This window comes from Chiloscyllium plagiosum, unplaced genomic scaffold (assembly GCF_037043375.1).
Source record: "Chiloscyllium plagiosum isolate Xiang-an unplaced genomic scaffold, Cpla_swu_hap1 HiC_scaffold_2, whole genome shotgun sequence".
NCBI lineage: Eukaryota > Metazoa > Chordata > Chondrichthyes > Orectolobiformes > Hemiscylliidae > Chiloscyllium > Chiloscyllium plagiosum.
This window is the reverse complement of record NW_028270140.1, coordinates 15497116-15520665: the sequence shown is the minus strand read 5'-3', so window position 1 is coordinate 15520665 and position 23550 is coordinate 15497116. Positions and strand designations below refer to the sequence as shown.

Genomic DNA, 23550 nt, shown 5'->3' with positions numbered 1-23550 from the left:
ACAATACTCTCTAAGTATAAATATTACCCCTCAGATCCCTTTTAAATCTTTTTTCTCTCACCTTAAATCTATGCCTTCAAGTTTTAGACTCCCCTACCTTGGGGAAAAGACCTTGACTATTCACTCTATCCATGCCCCTTCTGATTTTATAAACTTTGATAAGGTCACCCCTCAGACTTTGACACTCCGGGAAAACAGCCCCAGTCTATTCAGCCTCTCCCTACAGCTCAAACCCTCCAATCCAGTCAACATCCAGATCTTTTCTGAACCCCTTCAAGTTTAACACCATCTTTCCTATAGCAGAGAGACTAGAATTGAATGCAGTATTCTAAAAGTCGCCTAACCAATGACCTGTATAATTGCTACATGACCTTCTAATTCCTGTACTAAATGCACTGACAATGAAGGCAAGAGTGCTTTCTTCACCATCCTGCAACTCCACTTTCAAGAAACGATGTACCTGCACCCTTCGGTCCCTTTGTTCAGCAACACTCCCCAGGGCCCTCCCATTAAGTATATAAATTCTGCCCTGATTTACTTTGCAAAACGCAACACCTCATATTTATCTGAATTAAACTCTACCTGCCACTCCTTAGCCCAGTGACCTCTCTGATCAAGGTTCTGTTATACTCAGAAAACCTTCTTCACTTTCCACTATACACCCATTTTGATGTCATCTACAAGCTTACTAACCATACCTCTTATAATCACATCATTTATAAAAATCTTGAAAAGCAGTGGACCCAGCATTGATCCTTGCAGCACATGGCTGGTCAGTCCTCCAGTCTGAAAAACAACCCCCCACCAACCCTCTGTCTCCGAACTTCAAGCAAATTTTGCATCTAATTGGCTTGCTCCCCCGGATCCCATGTAATCTTACCTTACTAACCAGCTTGAAGTTCATCGATCTTTGTCATTTCTTCAAAAAACTCAATCAAGTTAGTGAGAAAATTTCCCATGCACAAAACCATATTTACTCTTCTTAATCAATCCTTGCCTTTCCAAATGCATGTAAATCCAGTCCCTTAGAATTCCCTGCACCAAGCTACCCACCACTGACTTCAAGCTCACTGGTCTCTAGTTCCCTGGCTTTTCCTTAACCAGCTTTCTTAAATAATGGCACCATTAGCACACCTCCAGTTTTTTTGGCACATTACCTGTGGTTATTGATGACACAAAAATTAGTACTAACTCAGGCTCAATATCATTTACAATCTTCAAATTGTCTCTGAAATCATGTAGAAATTTCCTTTTGTCTAAATAAAGAACAAATCTAGCTTTCGTCATTTGTATCTTTCAAGGGGAACACCCTCTACATTATTCATACTCAACATTTCAACTGGAAGCTGACAAACAGCTTATGTAGCAATAGAACATCTTGTTTTATACTGCACATATTCCTACTAACTTAATTGACATTTAAAAGAAGCCTATAACTAAACACCAAGATACAAAAAACAAAATAAAGTCAGCCTTCAAGGTCTTCCTAAACAAACAAATTCAATATAGTCAATAATGTATATCAGATAGATTTTCAAAGAGGTGAGCACTTTTTAAAATTCATTCGGCTGATATGTAATGTCAACTTTGCAGATAGACTGCATAAACTCTCCAAATGTCCAAGTTCCACTTGCTAACCTGTAGAAATACTTAATTTTTATTTATATTAAAAATCTCAAGCACTGGATTACCTTCTAACCATTGCACGCATAACTTTGCAGTTACCTTTTTATGCATCCTTACAATTATGGCTCAATGCTAAATTTGTAGTTTTTGTTTTGCTCTCACACTATTATTAGCAATCGGCAAAACATCCTACAGAAGGTTTTTCCAAAATTCATAGCTGTACCAAACAATCACAGTGGAACCTTTCCCAATACAGGTCATTCCGCTATAATACCTGTTTCGTTAATTCAATAAACGAATTGGGGGCACTGCTTCTAAAGCGCAAACTTTTAAAGTGTGTATTCATTTAATGTGATTCCAGCCCTATTAGTTTAGACTGCATAGATTTTTGGTGGGCTCATCACGGAATCACCATAATAGAACAAAGAAAATTTACAGCCCTTCAAGCCTGTGCCGATCCAAATCCAGTTTCTAAACCTATTGCCCAATTCCTAAGGATCTGTACCCCTCTGCTCCCCACCTACTCATGCATCTGTCCAGACACACCTTAAAATGAATCTACCATGCCTACCTCTACTACTTCTTCTGGTAACACGTTCCAGGCATCTACCACCCTCTGTGAAGGGCCTGTTTCTATATTGTAGGGAATCTGATCTAAAGCACTTTGCACGTGTATCCCCCTTAAACTTTTCACCTCTCACCTTGAACGACTGACCTCTCGTTATTGAATCCCTCACCCTTGGAAAAAGCTGATCTCTATCCACCTTGTCTATACCCTTCATGATTTTGTAGACCTCAATCAGGTACACCCCCTTAAACTCCTTTTTTCTCATGAAAACAATCCTACCCTACTCAACCTCTTCATAGCTAGCACCTTCCATACCAGGCAACATCCTCGTAAACCTTCTCTGCATCCTCTCCAAAGTGTCCACATCCTTTTGGTAATGTGGCAACCAGAACTGTACACAGTATTCTAAATGCGGCCAAACCAAAATCTTGTACAATTTTAACACGATCTGCCAGCTCTTATACTCAATACCCCGTCCGATAAAGGCAAGCAGACCAAGTGTCTTCTTGACCACTCTATCCATCTGTGCAGCCACCTTCAGGGTATAATGGACCTATAATGGTTAGCACTGCTGCCTCACAGCGCCAGGGTCCCAGGTTCAATTCCAGCCTTGGGCGACTGTCTGTGCGAAGTTTGCACATTCTCGTGTCTGCGTGGGTTTCCTCCGGTACTCCGGTTTCCTCTCACAGTCTAAAGATATGCAGGTCAGGTGAATTGGCCATGTTAAATTGTCCATAGTGTTAGATACATTAGTTAGAGGGAAATGGGTCTGGGTGGGTTACTCTTCGGAGGGTCGGTGTGGACTGGTTGGGCTGAAAGGCCTGTTTCCACACTGTAGGGAATCTAATCTGAACTCCCAGATCTCTCTGCTCATCAACTTTTCCTAAGGCTCTTCTGCTTACGGTATATTTCACTCTAGAATTAGACTTCCCAAAATGCATCACTTCACATTTGCCCAGATTGAACACGATCTGCCACTTCTCCACCCAACTCTTCAGTCTATCTATAACTCTCCTGTATTCTTTGACAGTCCCCTATGCTTTCTGCCACTCCTTCAATCTTCATGTCATCTGCAAACACTGATCAGACCAACAGTGCCTTCTTCCAGATCACTTATGTATATCACAAACAACAGTGGTCCCAGCACTGATGTCTGTGAAACACCACTGATCACCTTTCTCCATGTCGAGAAACTCACTTCAACTACTACTGCCTCCTGTTGCTCAACCAGTTCTTTATCCACCTAGCTACAGCACCCTGCACACCATGTGACTTCACCTTCTCCATTAGTTTACCATGAGGAACCTTATCAAACGCCTTACGAAAGTCCATGCACATGACATGAACAGCCCTTCCTTCATCTATCAACTTGGTCACTTCCTCAAAGAACTCTAAGTTAGTAAGGCACGATCTCCCCCTCACAAAACTATGTTGCCTATCACTGAGGAGCACATTCTTTTCCAAATATAAATAGACTTTTTCCCCCAGTACCTTCTCCAGCAACTTTCCCACCACTGACATCAGGCTCACTGGTCTGTAGTTACCTAGAATATCTCTACAACCCTTGTACAGGAGACATTAGCAACCCTCCAGCACTTCATCTGTGTTTAACAATGCTACAAAGATATCTGTCAGGGCCCCAGCTATTTCCTCTCTTGCCTCCCTTAGCAACCAAGGATAGATCCCATCCAGTCCTGGGGATTTGTCCACATTAATATCCTTTAGCCTACCCAACACATATTCTCTCCTTATGTCAACGTGTTCCAAAGTAAACAAACTTCTATCTCTAATCTCAACATTCATCATGACCCTCTCCTCAGTGAGCACTGATACAAAGTAATCATTAAGAATGTCACCCATTTTCTCAGGTTCGACACACCTTCCTTATCCTTTAGTGAACAACCCTTTCTCTAGTTATTCTATTGCTTCTTATTTATGAATAAAAGGCCTTGGGATTCTCTTTAATTCTGTTTGCTAAAGTTATTTCATGACCCCTTTTAGCACACTTGATTCCTCATTTAAGATTGGTCCTACTCTCCTGATATTCTTCCAAAGCGCATTGTTTTTAGCTGCCTAGACTTTATGTACACTTCCCTTTTCCTCTTGGCTAGTCGCACGATTTCTTCGGTCATCCACGGTTCACGAACCTTGCCTTTTCTATCCCTTGTTTTCAAAGGGACCTGCCTATCCTGCACTATCTTTGAAAACCTCCCACATATCAAGTGTGGACTTCCCTTCAAATAGCTGCCCTCTAATTCATATTAGATTAGATTAGATTCTCTACAGTGTGGAAACAAGCCCTTCGGCCCAAAAACCCTCCAAAAAGTAACCCACCCAGACCCATTCCCCTACTCTATAGTTACCCCTGACTAATGCACCTAACACTATGGGCAATTTAGCATGGCCAATTCACCTGGCCTGCACATCTTTTGGATTGTGGGAGGAAACCCACGCAGACACCGGGAGAATGTGCAAACTTCACAAACAGTCGCCCAAGGCGGGAATCGAACCCAGGTCCAATACGGCCCCTTCCCTCATCAGACTCTTGACATACTGCTCTAGAAAGCTTTCCTGGACGCTCCTTACAAATTCTGCCTATCCAGACCTCTGACACTAAGTGTATCCCAGGAGAATCAACGTTTCGGGCATAAGCCCTTCTTCAGGAAGGGCTTATGACCAAAGGGCTTCCTGAAGAAGGGCTTATGCCTGAAACGTCGATTCTCCTGCTCCTTGGATGCTACCTGACCTGCTGCGCTTTTCCAGCAACACATTTTCAGCTCTGATCTCCAGCCCTCACTTTCTCACTAAGTGTATCCCAGTCAATGTTGGGAAAATTAAAATCTCCCATCACCACCACCCTGTTGTCTCTACATCTTTCCATAATCTGTTTACCTATTGTTTCTTCTACCTCACGCTCACTGTTGGGAGGCCTGTAGTACAGCCCCAACTATGTAACTGCAGCCTTGTTATTTCTCCCCCCCACCACCAACTTTTACTTTCCTCCCTGTCCTGTCTGAAGCATCTATATCCTGGAACGTTTAGTTGCCAATTACACTCTTCTTTCAACCAAGTTGCCTTACCCACTATACTCCTTGCATTAAAGTATATGCACTTCAGGCTGCCAGTTCTTTTGCTTTCACCTGCTCTCTGCCTACTCTTCCCCCTGGTAATGCTAACTTCATGATCCTTACAATCTCTAGTTTCCACCTCACTGTCTACTTGTCTTCTCTTCTGGTTCCCAGTCCCCTGCCACATTAGTTTAAAATCTCCCCAACAGCAGTAGCAAAAACTCCCCCATGGACATTAGTTTCAGTCTGGTTCAGGTGTAGACCATCCAATTTGTCACAGTCACACCTTCCCCAAAACCAGTCCCAATGTCCTACAAATCTGAACCCCTCCCTCCTCCACCATCCCTCAAGCCACGTTCATCCTGCTTATTCTTTCATTTCTAACCTGGCTAGCACATGACACTGGTAGCAATTCTGAGATCACTACCTTTAAGGTCTTCCTCTAACTTCTCCCCTAGCTCCCTGAATTCTGCTTTCAGGACCTCATCTCACTTTTTACTTCTATCATTGATGCCTATATGCACCACGACAACCGGCTGCTCACCCTCCCCTTTCAGGATGCTTTGCAGCCGATCAGTGACATCCCTGACCCAAGCACCTGGAAGGCAACATACCATTCGGGAGTCTCGTTTTCAGCCACAGAAACGCCTATCTACTCCCCTTACAATTGAATCCCCTATGACTGTGGCTCTATGAGTCTTTTTCCCATGATCCTGGCAACTGCTGCCCTCCCCTGGTGAGTCATCTCCCCCAAACAGTATCCAAAACAATATAACTGTTTTGGAGGGAGATGGCGCAAGGGACACCTGCACTACCTTCCGGTCACCCATTCACTGTCTCCCTCTAATCTGCGGTGGGACCAATTCATCAACATGCTATCCACAACCTCCTCAGCATCACGGATGCTTCACAGTGAGGCCATCCGCAACTCATGAGCTGGGGATAGTCTGACAGGGAACTTCTACCCCCTTTAAGAAAAAAAACATTCAACTTGCTACAATAAAGACTGCAGGTCTCTGGAAAACAATTATCATGCTGTCATAGATGAAGTTATAAATTTTGCAACCAGTACTGAATTCAGTACAGAATGCCTTCTGCACAATGATCATCTCTGACAAGGCAGAATCTAACCATCTCTCCCTGCCAGTCAACATCTTGACTGCTGTTCAGACTAATGTATTAAAACCAATCTCCTGTAATCCAACCCAAGTGTAAAAGCAGTTTCAATTACTTAAAAACAAACTGCAGATACTAAAATAAAATCACAAAATAGTGGAAATACTCAAAGATGGGTAGCACCTCTGGAGGGAACTGTTTCTATCATATTGGGACTCAAAATGTTAACTCTGCTTTTCTCTTTCCACACTTGCTGCAAGACCTGCTACGCTTCTCCAGCATTCTGTTTTTATTTCAGATCTTCAACATCCACAGTATTTTGCTTTTACTTAAATCCTGTGGAGTAAACTGCTATTATGAATTATCAGTTGGTTGAAATAACCTGAGACTAATCTGAATACAAAAGACATTTTGAAGCTAAAAGCTAGATCACAGCATTTCTGGATTATGCCAGGTAATGAAATGGCAGTGGAAAAGCTGGGGATAGATTAACAATCCACTCGCAACCAGAAAGAAGCATTAAGTGTGACTGGCAGTAACATTTGTATCTTCACTTTGGTCTCCGGTGATACTTTAAATGGCCAAGATCTATTGTTTTAAAGTACTGAACAACAACCAGATAACAATCATAAGTAGAAAATCTGTGAAAATATCATTGCATTTCTACGGACCTGCGCTCGGGACAGTAAGGCGAATCAACGTTTCGGGCATGAGCCCTTCTTCAGGAATGAGGAAAGTGTGCCAAGCAGGCTAAGATAAAAGGTATGGAGGAAGGACTTGGGGGAGGGATGTTGGAAATGCGACAGGTGGAAGGAGGTTAAGATGAGGGTGATAGGCCGGAGTGGGGGTGGGCGCGGAGAGGTCAGGAAGAAGATTGCAGGTTAGGAAGGTGGTGCTAAGTTCGAGGGTTGGGACTGAGACAAGGTGGGGGGGGGGGGGGGGGGGGGGGGGGGGGGGGGGGGGGGGGGGGAGGAAAGGGGAAATGAGGAAACAGGAGAAATCTGAGTTCACCCCTTATGATTGGAGGGTTCCTAGGCGGAAGATGAGGTGCTCTTCCTCCAGCCGTCGTGTTGCTATGGTCTGGCAATGGAGAAGTCCAAGGACCTGCATGTCCTTGGTGGAGTGGGAGGGGGAGTTGAAGTGTTGAGCCACAAGGTGGTTGGGTTCGTTGGTCCGGGCGTCCCAGAGGTGTTTTCTGAAACATTCCGCAAGTAGGTGGCCTGTATGACTGTATCGGCGCTGCCTCATGCTCCCACGAGGAGGTTGAACAGTTCATCCACTTTACCAACACCTTCCACCCTGACCTCAAATTTACCTGGACCGTCTCAGACTCCTCCCTCCCCTTCCTAGACCTCACCATTTCTATCTCGGGCGACTGAATCAACACGGATATTTACTATAAACCGACCGACTCCAACAGCTACCTAGACTACATTTCCTCCCACCCTGCCCCCTATAAAAATGCCATCCCATATTCCCAATTCCTTCATCTCCGCCACATCTGCTCCCAGGAGGACCAGTTCCAATACTGAACCCAGATGGCCTCCTTTATCAAAGACCGCAATTTCCCCCCAGACGTGGTCGATGATGCTCTCCACCGCATTTCCTCCACTTCCCACTGCTCCGCCCTTGAGCCCCGCCCCTCCAATCACCACCAAGACAGAACCCCACAGGTCCTCACCTACCACCCCACCAACCTCCGTATACATCGTATCATCTGTCGTCATTTCCGCCATCTCCAAACGGACCCCTCCCCCAGGGATATCCTTCCCTCCCTCCCCTATCAGCGTTTCGAAAAGACCACTCCCTCCGTGTCTCCCTGTCAGGTCCACACCCCCCACCAACCCAACCTCCACTCCCGCCACCTTCCCCTGCAGCTGCAAGAAATGCAAAACTTGCACCCACACCTCCCTCCTTACTTCCCTCCAAGATCCCAAGGGATCCTTCCATATCCGTCACAAATTCACCTGCACCTCCACACACATCATTTACTGCATCCGCTGCACCCGATGTGGCCTCCTCTATATTGGGGAGACAGGCCACCTACTTGCGGAACGTTTCAGATAACACCTCTGGGACACCCGGACCAACCAACCAAACCACCCCGTGGCTCAATACTTCAACTCCCCCTCCCACTCCACCAAGCACATGCAGGTCCTTGGACTCCTCCATCGCCAGACCATAGCAACACGACGGCTGGAGGAAGAACACCTCATCTTCCACCTAGGAACCTTCCAATCACAAGGGATGAACTCAGATTTCTCCAGTTTCCTCACTTCCCCTCCCCCCACCTTGTCTCAGTCCCAACCCTCGAACTTAGCACCACCTTCCTAAACTGCAATCTTTCTTCCTGACCTCTCCGCCACCACCCCCACTCTGGCCTATCACCCTCACCTTGACCTCCTTCCACCTGTCACATTTCCAACACCCCTCCCCTAAGTCCCTCCTCCCTACCTTTTATCTTAGCCTGCTTGGCACACTTTCCTCATTCCTGAAGAAGGGCTCATGCCCAAAACGTCGATTCTCCTGCTCCTTGGATGCTGCCTGACCTGCTGCGCTTTTCCAGCAACACATTTTCAGCTCTGATCTCCAGCATCTGCAGTCCTCACTTTCTCACAGTAAGGTGAAGCAAACTTCTGCTTTCTCCATTAACACAGTGGCCTAAATGGACTTAGTCTGCTGAACATTAAAAAAAAATGATCTTAAAGCAGATATGAAGGGCAAACAGGGACTTGTTATTTTCAAGAGCCAAATTTAAAGCCAGAGTGCTATCTTAGTCTACACAAGCAAAGGCAAATCAAATTAAAAGGAGCCATGTGGGACATAAATTGTTTGTATATTAGTACAACTGATTTCCTAACAGTTTATTTTACCTAATCACTTCACCACACGAGTTGCAACTCACTTTAAAGAAATACAAGTGAAATCTTGGAATATGTTCAGTGCTGAAATTGTCCCTGTTGAATTGTTGCTCCCAGTTCTGAAGAATTACAAGGTAAATGTCAAGAGTTCACACAACCAACCATCAGATCAAAGCTCTGAATCCAGTTATGAATAAATGATGGGACGAATAAACATCCTAACTTTGAATGATAGAACAGCCGAGCAGTTGAGTGCAAAGGCAAGACTGAAGCATTTGAATCAATTTTCAGCAAGTAGCACAGCATAATGATCTATCTTAGCCAATTTCTGAGGACCAAGCATGACAAATAATTTTTACTCACTCCATATGATATCAAGGACATACAAAGGCAATAGCTGCAGCAAAGGCTACTGGCTGTAGTTCCAGACACTCATGGTGATGAACAATCTTTCCCCCATCCAATCCATGCCATTATAGCTACAATACTGACATCTACATAAAGTGGAAAGTGACCCAGGTATGAATTGTTGGAAAAAAAGACTAATACAATTTGGACAATTACTGCCCGATAAAGCCAACAGATCTTTGACAAAACAATGGAACTTGTCACCAACAGTCCTACAAGCGGAACTTTAACTATCGCGGCCTGCACACTAACAGTTTGATTTCTGCCATGTTGTTTTGGCTCCAAGACCTCATTACAGTCTTGTTTCAAAAACAGACAAATAGGCTAAAGATTACATCAGTTAAAGGCAGCATTTGACCAAATTATGTCTTCACAAAGTTCTCAGAAAAATACAGGATAAAGGGAATGTGTGTCTGTATATACGTGTGTGTCTATGTTTAGAGGCTGGAACTCGCTTATTTATATCTAGCACAATGAAAAGGTGACTGCAATTGTTGAAGGCCAATCAACTTTTCTCAGGACAGCACTCTAAGACTGTCATAAGTCCATTCATCTTAGCTGCTTTAATAACCTTACCTCTGTGAGGTCACAAGAACAGGTGTTCACTGACGACACCGGAGATATGAAAGACAGGACTGGGCTGTTAAATGGCAAGTAACATTCCTGATGAAGGCCTTATGCCTAAAACGTCAATTCTTCTGCTCCTTGGATGCTGCCTGACCTGTGCTTTTTCCAGTGCCATACTTTTTGACTCTAATTCTCCAGCATCTGCAATCCTCACTTTCTCCAAGTAACAACTACATCACACAAGTGCAGGTAATTATCATCTCTGACAAGGTAAAACCAACCTCATCTCCTTTACATTTAATAACATTACCAGTGCTGAATCACCCACAATCAACATCCAGAAACTGATCTGCACCAGCTAAACAAATAGTGGCTACATGAGCAGGTCAGTGGATAGAAATTCAGTGGTGAGCAATTCACCTCCAGACTATCCAAAATCTGTCTATTAAGTACCAAGCCACAAGTCAGAAGTCTAACTAACCATTCTACATTTGCCTGGATGAGTGCCGCTCTGACAGAAGCTCAAGACTCCAGAACAAAGCAGGTGACTTGAATGACATCCCATCTGCCACCTAAAAGATTCATTCCAGTGCAATGCACCATCTGCAGAAAGCATTGCAGCAACCCACTTAGCAGCTTCATTCAAACTAGTGACAACAATAGATTATGGAAACATCACCACATGAGAAAATTCTCATAATACTGACTTGTTCACTGTCACTGAATAAAATTCATGGAGCTCCATTTCCAAACAGCTTTACAGATCTATATGGGTTCTCAACTGAAGTGTGTTTTTGTTTTAGTGCGATTCATAATTCAGGGAACTTTCTTGTGGTCTGTTACCATTTTTGCTTTAGGGTCATCAATGTGCCATTTAAAAACAAATAAACACTTTGCCATCCACCACCACTACCTCCTGCTTCCTGCCTCCTTGCTAACCCTGCTGTTGCTTGCCTCCCTCGATGATTATTTCAGTCACTTCGACTTGCAGCTTCTTACTTTTTTGCTCGGTCCCTTCTAGTTTCCTTTTGAGCACAAACATTTTGCTGCTCCTAAAAGCATGCTGCAAGGGTCAGACACCAAGCAAGAAGGGGTATGATGTGATGAGCAGAAGGCAAGTAGCACGGTGATCAGTGTGGTGATTATAAGGCTCAGTCAGGATGAATGAGGCTTGGGTCAGTAAGCTGAAGCATTCGTAAAAGGAGGGTCAGCAGTGGAGTAGTGAGTCAGGACAGTCAGATAGCCAGATGCTATTGACAGTTAGTAAATTAAGAATTATAAGAGGATTGTTGAGCCAGTACAGTTAAAAGGCAGCTAATAGGTTTTTTTTCACATAACAACAGCAGCCCAAGAATGTAATTCACCTTTCCAAATATTTTCTGTTTGGAAAAGTAGTATTGTGATTCATACTTTTTTTTAAGGATATGTTGGACCAGAGTTTCCAGGGAGTGGCAATCTCATGCAGATTTGCCTCAAGGGAAGAGGCAACCACATTGCTATAGGTCTGGAGTCACATGTGGCCAGACGAGGCAAGGATGGCAGTTTCCTTCCCTCAAGTCATTAGTGTCACAAAAGTCTATCTGGTTCAATCAACAATGGATTCATGGTCGTCATTAGACTCTAACTACAGATTTTTAAGAATTGAATTCAAATTCCACCAGCTGCTATGGCAGAATTTGAACCTGGGTCTCTAGATTAACAGTCCAGCTATAATAACTGTAGGCTGTAGCCTCCCCTAAATTACTCCATTGTTTAAATCAACACGCATTTTTAAAAAAAATTCTCTAATGAGCTTGCTCAGATGTGACATATTTCTGAAGCAAGTGGGAGATGAACCCAGGCCACCAGGTCCAGAGATAGATAAACCAACATTACGCCTCACTCACTGTGAACACGAGTGGTGAATCAGACATCAATTGGCTGTTTTACCCACAAAGGATTCTTCTTTAAGTACAGAATTGAACATTTGTGCATTACTGAATTTTCAGAATCAGTCCTGAATATTCCTTTTAAGGCAAGAGTCATAGAGACTTAACACATTAACTTGGTTTCTATGTCCGCAGGCCTGCTGAGTTTCTCTATATATTTCTGTTAAGGACTGCATTCAACCCTTGAGGGCCTTGAAGCAAAAACATGGCAAAATCATTCAATATCTTATTTCCTTCAGACATTCTAACATTGCTTGGTCTCTAGGGAACTAGCAGAGCTTTTCTTAAAAACATAAATCCTGTTTTCAAATGGTTTTAACTAATGCCAGATCATTACAGGAGACTGCGCACTGCTATTAAAAACGATCTCCACAATCCCTCCGTGCAAACACCGTTGCATCCAGCTAATGTACTGTCTCTTCTATAACTTGTAGTATAGACAAAAGCAACCTTGTAGCATATTAGTGCTATAATTGTAGGTTAGGAAATTGTAATGGTGCAGTGACTTCATGGGATCCAATGTTCAGCTGATACAAAACAGTTAGTGGTATGGCAGCTTGAAAGTTTTACTCAAATGTTACAAATGTACTTTTTAAAAAATTCATTCACAGAATGTGGGACGTCACTGACCAGTCCAGCATTTATTGCCAATCCCTAATTGCTCAGAGGGAAGTTAAAGGTCTGGAGTCACACGTAGGCCACACAAGTGCAGAGTATTTATGCATCTTTACTATTCTGTAGTATCCTTAGAAGATAATTCAGCCTACACATACAAATAGGACAGGATAGGACAGAAGGAGAAGAACATATACAGATATGCATGCCTCCAAATAAGTGGGAATACTCAAAGGAATCGTCTTGGAAGAGTTTAGTGCTGAACATCTTTAATATCTAGAACCAGTAATCAATATTTGAGGTACCACCTTTACAACATGCTGACAGATTCTGGTCATATCATAGGAATTCAAACAAACTACACAATGTGAGACAAATCTGAGAAACTAATGTAAATTGACTTGCATCACTAAATACTATAGAAAATTCAACTGGGAACTCAGACTCAGAATCAGTGTAGAAAGAGGTCATTAGCCTAGCTAGTTTGCACAGACCCTCCAAAGAACATCCCATCCTATCCCTGTAATCCTGCATTAACCATGGCTAATCCACCTAGCCTGTACATCCCTCAACACCAAAGGCAATTTACCATAGCCAATCTGCCTAACTTGAACATATTTGGACTGTGAGAAGAAAACAGAGCACCTGATGGAGACTCCACAGAAACAGTCACCCAACGCTGAAATTGAACCCAGGTCCCCAACATTGAGAGGCACCAGTGCTAACCATTGCACCATCATGCCACTCCAAAGAGATAGAGTCAGAAATTTCAGTTGTAGTTAATAAGCTAGGCCTAGCAGAAAAAAAAAGAGTTTTACAATCATATAATGTAAAGACCCAAATGCATGAACAGATACTAGAATTGCATCAGTTTCATCATGGACCACTTAGACTAATTGTACATTCCACTTGTCCCAAAAATTTAACTACTCCTCTTCAAAAGCAGTCACTCTTGACAACAATAATTTAATAGTCTCTGCTTCAACAATACTTCTTGTAGATCAAGATGGAACAGAACAAACCTCTCCATGAACAATGTTTATGCAACCTCATCTTCAACTCATTCTGCTAATCTTAACTTTTTGCCCTTTAAACATATTTTGTCCATCAATGGAAACATTTTATCAACATTAGTTTCAATCAATGTGATAATTTTAAAGGTAATCTTCAATGCAGATTAATGAGATGATGCACTTGTGCATATGATAAACATTAGACCCTTAGAGGCACCAGGGATCAGAGGAACCTTGGTGTGTATGTACACCAGTCCTTTAAGGTAGCAGGACAGGTAAATAAAGTGGCTAAGTAGGTATTTGATATACGTGCCTTTTTTAATTGCATCATGGAGTTTAAGAGCAGGAAGATTATGCTGGAAATACATAACACATTAGTTAGGCCACAGCAACAGTACTGTATGCAGTTTTGGAATCCACATTATATGAGGGATGTGATTGTACTGGAGAAGACGCAGAGGAGATTTACCAGGCTGTTGCCTGGGTTGGAGAGTTTCAGTTGTGAAGAGAGATTGGAGAGACTGGATTATAATAGTTGACCAGCTGCATCTGACCAGCATGGATGCAACAGGTCAACGGGTGATTTTTCTGTGCTATAGGTCTAAATCACTTGAGTAAATTATTCTGTAACCTTTTCAAATCTAAGAATGAGATACCAATGTTCCCATGCAAATAAGACTGGTTCCATAAGACCGTAAGATATAGGAGCAAAATTAAACCATTTGGCCCAGAGTTTACTCTGCCATTCAATCACGGCTGATATGTTTCCCAAACTCATTCTTCTGCCTTCTCCCCATTGCCCTTCATCTCCATACTAATCAAGAATCTACCTACCACTGCCTTAAATACACTTAATGACTTGGCCTCTACAGCCTTCTGCAGCAATGGGTTGCACAGAGTCATCGCCTTTTGGCTGAAGACATTCCTGCTCATCTCAGTTTTAAAGGATCACACCTTGAATCTGAAGCTATTTGCTCAGGTGCTGGCCTCTCCTTCTCATGGAATACAGGGAGAGCTTGCCATTTCGATACAGAGCTGGCTCGAAGGTAGAAGACAGAGGGTTGAGGTAGAGGGTTGAGGTGGAGGGTTGCTTTTCAGACTGGAGGCCTGTGACCAGTGGTGTGCCACAAGGATCGGTGCTGGGTCCACTGCATTTCGTCATTTATACACATGATTTGGATGTGATTATAGGAGGTATAGTTAGTAAGTTTGCAGATGACAACAAAATTGGAGGTGTAGTGGACAGCAAAGAAGGTTACCTCAGAGTACAACAGAATCTTGACCAGATGGACTAAAGGGCTGAGGAGTGGCAGATGGAGTTTAATTTAGCTAAATGTGAGGTGCTGCATTTTGGAAAGGCAAATCAGAACAGGACTTATACACTTAATGGTAAGGTCCTGTGGAGTGTTGCTGATCAAGGAGACTTTGGATAAGTTGGACCAAAGGGTCTGTTTCTGTGTTGTACATCTCTATGAATCACTAATGGAAACACCTTCTCCATATCCACTCTATCTGAGCCTCACAGTATTCTGTAAGTTTCAATCAGCTGCCCTCTCACCCTTCCAAATTCCATTACAGACAGACCCAGAGCTCTCAACTGCTCCACATACGACAAGATTTGATTCCCAGGACCATTCTTATAAACCTCCTCTGGACCTCCTCCATCACGAGCACACTCTTCCTTGGATACAATGTCAAAACAACTCAATATTATAAATGTAGTCTGACCAGAGCCTTATACAGCCTCAGCACATCTCTGCTCTTGCATGCTAGTAATCTTGAAATGAATGCTAACATTGCATTTACCTTCCTAACTAATCCTGCATGTTAACCTTAAGAAAATCCTGAACAAAGACTCTCTTCGTGCTTAAGATTCCCAAAGCCTGGTACTGTTTTGAAAACAGTGCATGCCTCTATTCTTCCTACCAAAGTGCGAAACATCACACTTTCCCACATACTATTCCATCCACCACTTCTTTGCCACTCTCTTAGCCTATCCAAATCCATCTGCAGCTTGCCCATTTCCTTAACACTATCTGCCCCTTTGAAATGATATGTTTACATCATATACAAACTTAATACCCTCAGTTACTCTGTCCAGATTATTAATGTTGAACATGAATATTTGTGGTCCCAACACTGACCCCTGTGGAATGCCACTGGTCATCAGCTGCCATCCTGATAAAGACCTCTTTATCCCCATCTCTGCCTTCTAATAGTCAGCCAATCATCTCTCCATGTCAGTCCCTTGCCCTAACACCATGGGCTCTTATGTTATTTTGCAGCCTGCTGCGTAGCACCTTGTCAAAGGCCTTCTTGAAATTCAAACGGATCACATGTACTGGTTTCCCTTTGTCTAATTTGTTCATTATCTCAAGAATCACTACAATACATTTCATACATCTTTCTAATTATTTGCTGTACCCACATGCTCACTGAATGTGATTCACATAATGTGACACTGAGATCACTATATCACATTATGCAGTTTTTTTCCAGCTAAATAATTTTCTGCTTTTCTGTCCTTCCCACTGTAGTCAAACTTATATTTTCCCACATTTTACTCCATTTGTGGAAATTTTACTCCTTCATTTCACTGATCTATATCCTTTTGCTGACTTTGTTGTGCTCTTGACAACTCCATGCTTTTGCCAAAGGCAAATGTGATTTAATAAGTTGAGTTTTTGTGGTGTCACTGTCCATGAAAAAAACAGCAGCAAACCCAGTCCTGTTGAGTCCACAAACAAATGAATTAATGACTAATCTTTCTGGTAATGGAGAACAGTTGTTCAGAATTCCCTTCTCTTGAAATAATATGAAATTGTTACCACACAAAAGGAACATCACCAACACCTAACACTCTCTCAACACTGCTTTGAAATACCTGGTGAAAATCCAGAAGTTATATCTGAACCCACTGTCTTGTGATTCAGGTCAAAACTAGTAGCGAGTCAAACAGACTGAACATGTCAATTCCTATCAGATGGCTAGTGACTGCAATCAACATTCCTGCTAGCCTTTTTTCTTCCACACAAGATGTGTGCGTGTGGCAGCAACTTCTGGAACTGGAAAGCAATGCTGCAAATAGAAAGGGCATATTGACCACTCGAAGTGACTGTGCACATGCAGAGCTTAGAGGAAATGTTGATTGCAAAGTGGTTAGAATCAACCATTTACATTATGACAATAATAAGGGGTGCAGGAGCAGAGGGAACTGGGTGTAAACTAATTTTTAAAATCAACTTGCTCTGAAGGTGTGTCCTAACCTGTTCAAGCAAGTAGGGCTTGAACCTAGACCTTCTGATCCAGAGGCAGGAACAGTACACTACCACAAGAATCTTTAGGAACCTGGGCTTTTATATCCATATGCCATCATGGATGGCATGACAAGATTAGAGTGAAATTAAGAAAGTATACAGCATCTTTAGCTTTATTAAAAGGAGCATAAAATTCAAAAGAACCAAAGTTATTTTAACTTATATAAGACACTAGTTTGGCCTCAGGTGAGGTATGGCATCCAGTTCTGGGTGCCACACTTCAGGAAGGCAGTGAAAATATTAGAAAGGTACAGAAAAAAATTCAAGCATTATTTCAGGGATAAGGAACTTCAGTTATGAAGATAGGCTGGAGAAATTAAGACTCCTTTCGTTGGAGAAGACTGAGAAGAGACCTGATGGAGCTGTTGAAAATCATGAGGGATCTGGACAAATGAGAGAGAAGCTATTTCCTTTCATACAAGGATCAAAAGGGCACAGATTTAAAATAATTGGCAAAAGAAGCAAAAGCAGAATGAGAATTTTTTTTTTCCCCCACACAGCATATAGGTGGGATCCGGAATGCACCGCCTGAGAGTATGGTAGAGGCAGGTCCAATCAATGGAGTCAAAAGATTAATTCTATTATATGAAAAGGAACAATGTGCAAGGTTACAGGGATTAGGGTAGAGAGTAGCCCTAGAGAATGCTCAGAAAACTGGTGTAGACAACTGGGCTGAATGGTCTCCTTCTGTGCTGAAATAATGGTAATTACTATCTAATAAAGTTATAAAAAAGCTGTAGGCTGAACATTAACTCTGACAGGGCTAAAATCAATTATGAACTGCAGCATGAATTGTTTAATGCAGCAAAAGCAAAACAACCTCAAATAAAAGCTTGCCTCACTATAGGAAATCATTACAGTCAGTGATCAGCTAAATTCCTAACCCAGCTCTTTACCAAAGGACCATTAAGTAAACTGCCCTCAAGTCATGAGTTGGAGGATTCAATGGGAAGAAAAATCAAGCCAGTGACTCCCTGACTACAATGGAGCAAAAGCATTTAAATTAATGTTAATATTTTCTGGAAGTATAAAAGCAAGCATAGGAGCTGAAATGTAAACTAATGACATGTAACAAACAATTGCCTTGCAAAGGTCACATTTTCAATAAAAGGAAGTAGATGCTGTCAAGTTGCATCAAGATTTGCAAATAATTCAATGTTTAAAACATCAATGTTTATTACAAGATAATTAATTCTGGTTTCAAGGGCAAAATTAGTGTGTTCTCCAAAAAGATGGAAACAATATCAAAAATGGCAAAAATCTAAACATCCTGGTTGCATGTTCTTCCCGCTCCTTTAGTGAAGAAACAGTACTTCTATCTTTCTCCAGAGATTTGAGCTTGCATAAAAAAAGCTTTAATGTTTCTCTCCTTTGTAATAAAAGTTAAGAGTGTCTTCTATGTTAGCACTTTCATTCATGCCAAGTTTGTGCATGTTTTACATGTTATGTATCTATAACTAACATTGATTTGGAATATTTAGCCCTTTTTCAAAAGGTTTCTGGTCAGCTACAGCTGAACTTTCAAAACAGCACTGAGTATTTCAAACTGAAACTATTCTATTCATTAAGTTTCTTTTCCCTTTACCAAATCTATCATTGGCACGTTAATCAAAATCCCCTTCATTTTTGTGAAGGTCTACCACTTTCAAAACTTCGTATTGAGAACGTTTTCTAGCTCTATGCGCTCTTCAGCTTTGATCATTTGGGGAGGCAGTGGCACAGTGGTAACGTCATTGGACTAGCAATCCAAAACCCCAGATCAATGTTCTAGGGACATGGGTCCAAATCTGTCTATGCCAGGTGGAGAAATTTGAATTAAAGAGTACCTTGCAATCACTGTCGATTGCTGTAAAAACCCAGCTGGATCATTAATATCTTATAAGGAAGCAAATCTGCCAACCTTACCTACTCTGGCCTGTGTGTGATTCCAAACCCAGAGTGACTCTTAAGTACCCTCTGAGCAATTAGGGATGGGCAATAAATGACGGTCCAATCACTGAACATCCCACATCTTGCCAACGATATTTTTTAAAATTCCAAAATTTCAAACTACTTACCAATACAGACATCAATCTTTCCTTTGATTGCTGCTTCATGTAAGGGAGTATAATTCCAGTTGTCTCGAGCATTTGAATCTGCCCCATGGCACAGCAGCAAACTGACCACTTCTGCGTGCCCAAACGAACAGGCGTTATGAAGTGGAATCAGACCACCATCATCCCGTGCGTGAACATTTGCACCGTTTTGTAAGAGATGTTCTACAACATCTTTCCTGCCAAATCCTGCAATAAGATACAAAATTTAGAGACTGAATCAAAACTGCAACTGCCAAATATTTCAGAAATATCAAGTCAAAACGAATTCAAATGTTAATGTTATAGCATTTCACCTTTGGATTTCTAAGCTTGCATGGGAAAACTATTTTCCATGCAGGACAAACTTTCAGAAAATTGCATGCAAATTATAAATATATACATCTTTTCTAAAATATTAGATTTCATTTATAAAAAAAGAAATTCTGATTTCAAATTTGACAGCTACTTTGAATTTTGAACAACCAGAATGTTTTGCATTACATTTCACTAAAACTTCAATCAATATTCAGAAGGTAGTGCTTCCCTCGGTGACCCCATTCCAAGTTGAAATGCTATCATAATTCCTCAGTTAAAACTGAAAGATTGATGGGGAACACCTCTGAAAGTTAAAGTCTGGGAAGAAGACACCTTTGAATAGGGGAGGGAGAGGTGGGCCCACTGCTGTCTCTGAGCTTGTAACCCAAATATTTCAATTCCTGATACCAGTTAGGTTCCTGCCCTGTCACTTTGGAAAAGATCTGCCACAGGGCACTGGAAGGAGTGTGATCCAATATAAAATACAGTGCATTTGAAATAGCAATTGTCACAAAAACAAATCCCTGACAAATCATAGAATTCCTACAGTGTGGAAACAGGTCATTTTGCCCAACATATCCACACCGACCCTCCAAAGAATAACCCACCCAGACCCATTCCCTTACCCTATTATTCTACAATTACCCTAACTAATGCACTTAACCTACACATCTCTGAACACTAGTGACAATTTAGAATGGCCAATTCACCTAACCTGCACATCTTTGGATTGTGGCAGGAGACTGGAGCACCCCGAAGAAACCCACCCATACACAGAGAGAACATAAGAACTCCACACAGACAGATGCCAAAGGCTAGAATTGAACCTGGGTCCCAGGCGCTGTGAGGCAGCAGTGCTAACCACTGAGCTACTGTGACACCCAAATATTCAAGATCTCATGGATAACTAGGAATGGGCAATAAATGTTGGCCCAAAGCCCACAACCTTTGTTTGAAGTTTTTTTAAAAATCAAAATATAATGCAGCAGGATCATCTGTAATCTTCTTCTCTCCCTCTCCTCACTAAAATCACTGCAAATGTGAGGCAAAAGTTTATTTTATATCAAAAACAATCATGCTTCACATTTAAACACTCATCACCCTAACATTTTGTGTGGCACAATTATTGCAAATTGCAAAACAGAGCAACAACAAATCTCAATCCACAAGACCATACCCATTCAGTGCCATTAGTTGAAAAAAAATGTAGTTTCACAAGGGAAACATGGCAAGTTTAAAGTAGGAAGTGTGTATGTTTGAACACACATTAGGAGATATTCAGGCGCACAGGCAGTGCCTTTAGAGTAACTTTTTTTAAAAAGTAGGCTTATGACAGAACTGATTGCCCTTTTCACTATCTTTAAGCAACTTCTCTCGCTTTAAAACACTTTTTCATCCCAGTTTGATTAACCTCCCTAAACTCTCACTCTTCCACAAATGGCTGCAAGTAAACAGCAGTCATGATTTCAATTTCTGCAGCACCACCTATGACAAAACACATTAATTACACAAATCAACAGTGTCCCAAATAAATAACTATTGTTGTTCAAGATTCAAACTCACCGAGCTTGAAACAAACTAAATGTACCATACAAGGTTTGCTTTCCAAGTTTCCACTTTGGATCATGTTAGCCATTAAAGCACTGGTTGGTATTTGCTAAACTTTTTGGAAGAAGGTTAAAAATCACACAACACCAGGTTACTGTCCAACAGGTTTACTTGGAAGCACTAGCTTTTGCAACGCTGCTCCTTCATCAGGTGGTTGAGGAGTATTTTGTAAAGTTTGTAAATTCCACTCTGGAAATAGAAGTAGTCGGACTCAAGTCTGGGATACAGACAGACTCCGACCTCACAGCTTCAATCCATTGTCTGAGCTGAGGTATTAGGCCATAAGTTACCTTGACTTGAAAGAAATTCTGCAATTTACATATTAATGAACCGAAACCATTCCAAAAATGGAAGACTTAACAATCCAGGTTTGTTCAATATATCACTGTATGACACCGTAATCTTTTGCTCTAAATTCTGTCTCATATGATCTTATACTCCACAACCACCTGAAGAAGCAGAACTCCAAAAGCTAGTGCTTCCAAATAAACCTGTTGGACTATAACCTGGTGCTGTGCAATTTTTAACTTTGTCCACCCCAGTCCAACACCGGCTCCTCCACATCATGGCTTTTCTGAAAAGGTCAGCCTCTAATTCCACTGACCGACAGCAAATACAATAATTGGGAGAACAAGTGTGAAGACTTAATCTATTTGGTATGCACAGCTGCCTTAGATTATGACTATAAATATTTTCAGGACATTTTACAGAACATATCTTTTTAAAACAGGATGTTTTACCTCCATCAACAATCGACCTGGCAAAGGAAACACTGACCACACTTTTAGAAGAGACCATCCCAAACACACCAACCACCAATCACATTACCAATGAAAACATCATGAAGCTAGTGGACCTGTGCCTCACCAACCACTTCACTTTCAACAACATAGTCTACAAACAAACCAACGGCACACCCATGGGATCTCCGCTATCAGGATTCATAGCGGAAGCAGTAATGCAAAGACTAGAACAAACAGCCCTACCAACCATCAAACCAAAAATCTGGGTCCGCTACGTAGATGACAAAGGTGTCATCACAAAACGAAACAAGATAGAAGAGACATTTAACATCATCAACAACACCCTCACAGGCATAAAGTTCACCAAGGAGGAAGAAACCGGCAACAAACTCGCATTCCTGGATGTCACAGTCGAAAGAACTGCAAATCTGCGTATACAGAAAACCGACAAACACTGACCAAATACTTAACTACATCAGCAACCATCCCAACACACAAACAAAGCTGTATCAGAACACCATTGCAATGAGCCAGCACACACTGCAGCACCGACGAACTTCGGAAAAGAGAACCACCTATACAACATATTCATGAAGAACGGATACTCAAAAAATACAGTGCGCAGATTCCTCAAGAACAAACCACGACAAGCAGACCAAACACAGCCAGAAACCCTAACCACTTTAACATACAAAGAAGTTTCAGAAATGACAGCCAGACTACTAAGACCCCTCAGAATCTTAGTAGCACACAAACCCACCAACACTCTCAAACAAAAACTAACAAACTTAAAAGACCCAGTACGACCCATGGACAAAACCAACGTCATCTACAAAATTCCATGTACGGACTGCCACAAACACTACATAGGACAAACAGGAAGAAAGTTAGCCACCAGGATACACGAACACCAGCTAGGCACAAAAAGACAACCCTCTCTCCCTCGTAGCCCTACACACGGATGAAAAAAACCACCATTTCGACTGGGACAACACATCTATCCTGGGACAGGCTAAGCAAAGACATGTCAGAGAATTCCTAGAGGCCTGGCACTCCAACCACTACACCATAAACAAACACACAAATCTAGATGCCATCTATCAACCCCTTAGAAAACGAACAGGAAATAACATCACGACAAACCTCAGGAACTCCATCCAGGAGAAAGGTATAAATAGAAAGCAGGAGACAACAGCTTCGCTTCACTTGGAGGTCGCCACTGATGATGTTGCCTAGCCAAGTAATGAAACGTCTGGATATCAAACCTACAGCTCAGTGAGCAAACCTACTCCCTAAACCTGTATTACTATTTATCAGAAATAATATAACTGTTGTCAAACTTTCAAACTTCAATTATTGATGGTTCAAATAGCTGTTTATATTATGCTTGCTGTGGCTGTCAGGTTACTTGCATTTCAAGACATACAGCAATCTTTCCCATTTCAGCCCACAGTTTTTACAAACAATAAAAAGATATGATCTTTACATAATGCAAACTATTCTTTATGAAAATCAACATTTTGACAACATCATACTGTAGATGAGATTTAGAAGCTGATTTTTTTTTTTAAACAAAATAATTTATGCAACTTACCAAAACAAATCACACTGGAGCAAACTGCTGCATTTTTCACATCCTATACAAATAACGCAGTTACATTTCAATGAAAGCATGCAAATTTTATTATGACGTGGAATAGCCGGTGTTGGACTGGGATGGAC

General features: G+C 41.8%; 1 protein-coding gene across 2 annotated transcripts in view; it reads right to left on the bottom strand.

Moving 5' to 3' along the window:
* Positions 1-23550, bottom strand: part of tnksa (tankyrase, TRF1-interacting ankyrin-related ADP-ribose polymerase a) — a 153965-nt gene that overhangs the window by 106917 nt on the left and 23498 nt on the right. For both annotated transcript variants that reach the window (XM_043719972.2, XM_043719981.2), the window contains exon 2: positions 19145-19369. In XM_043719972.2, coding sequence (XP_043575907.2) covers positions 19145-19369 — 225 coding nt within the window. The remainder of the gene's footprint in view (positions 1-19144; positions 19370-23550) is intronic.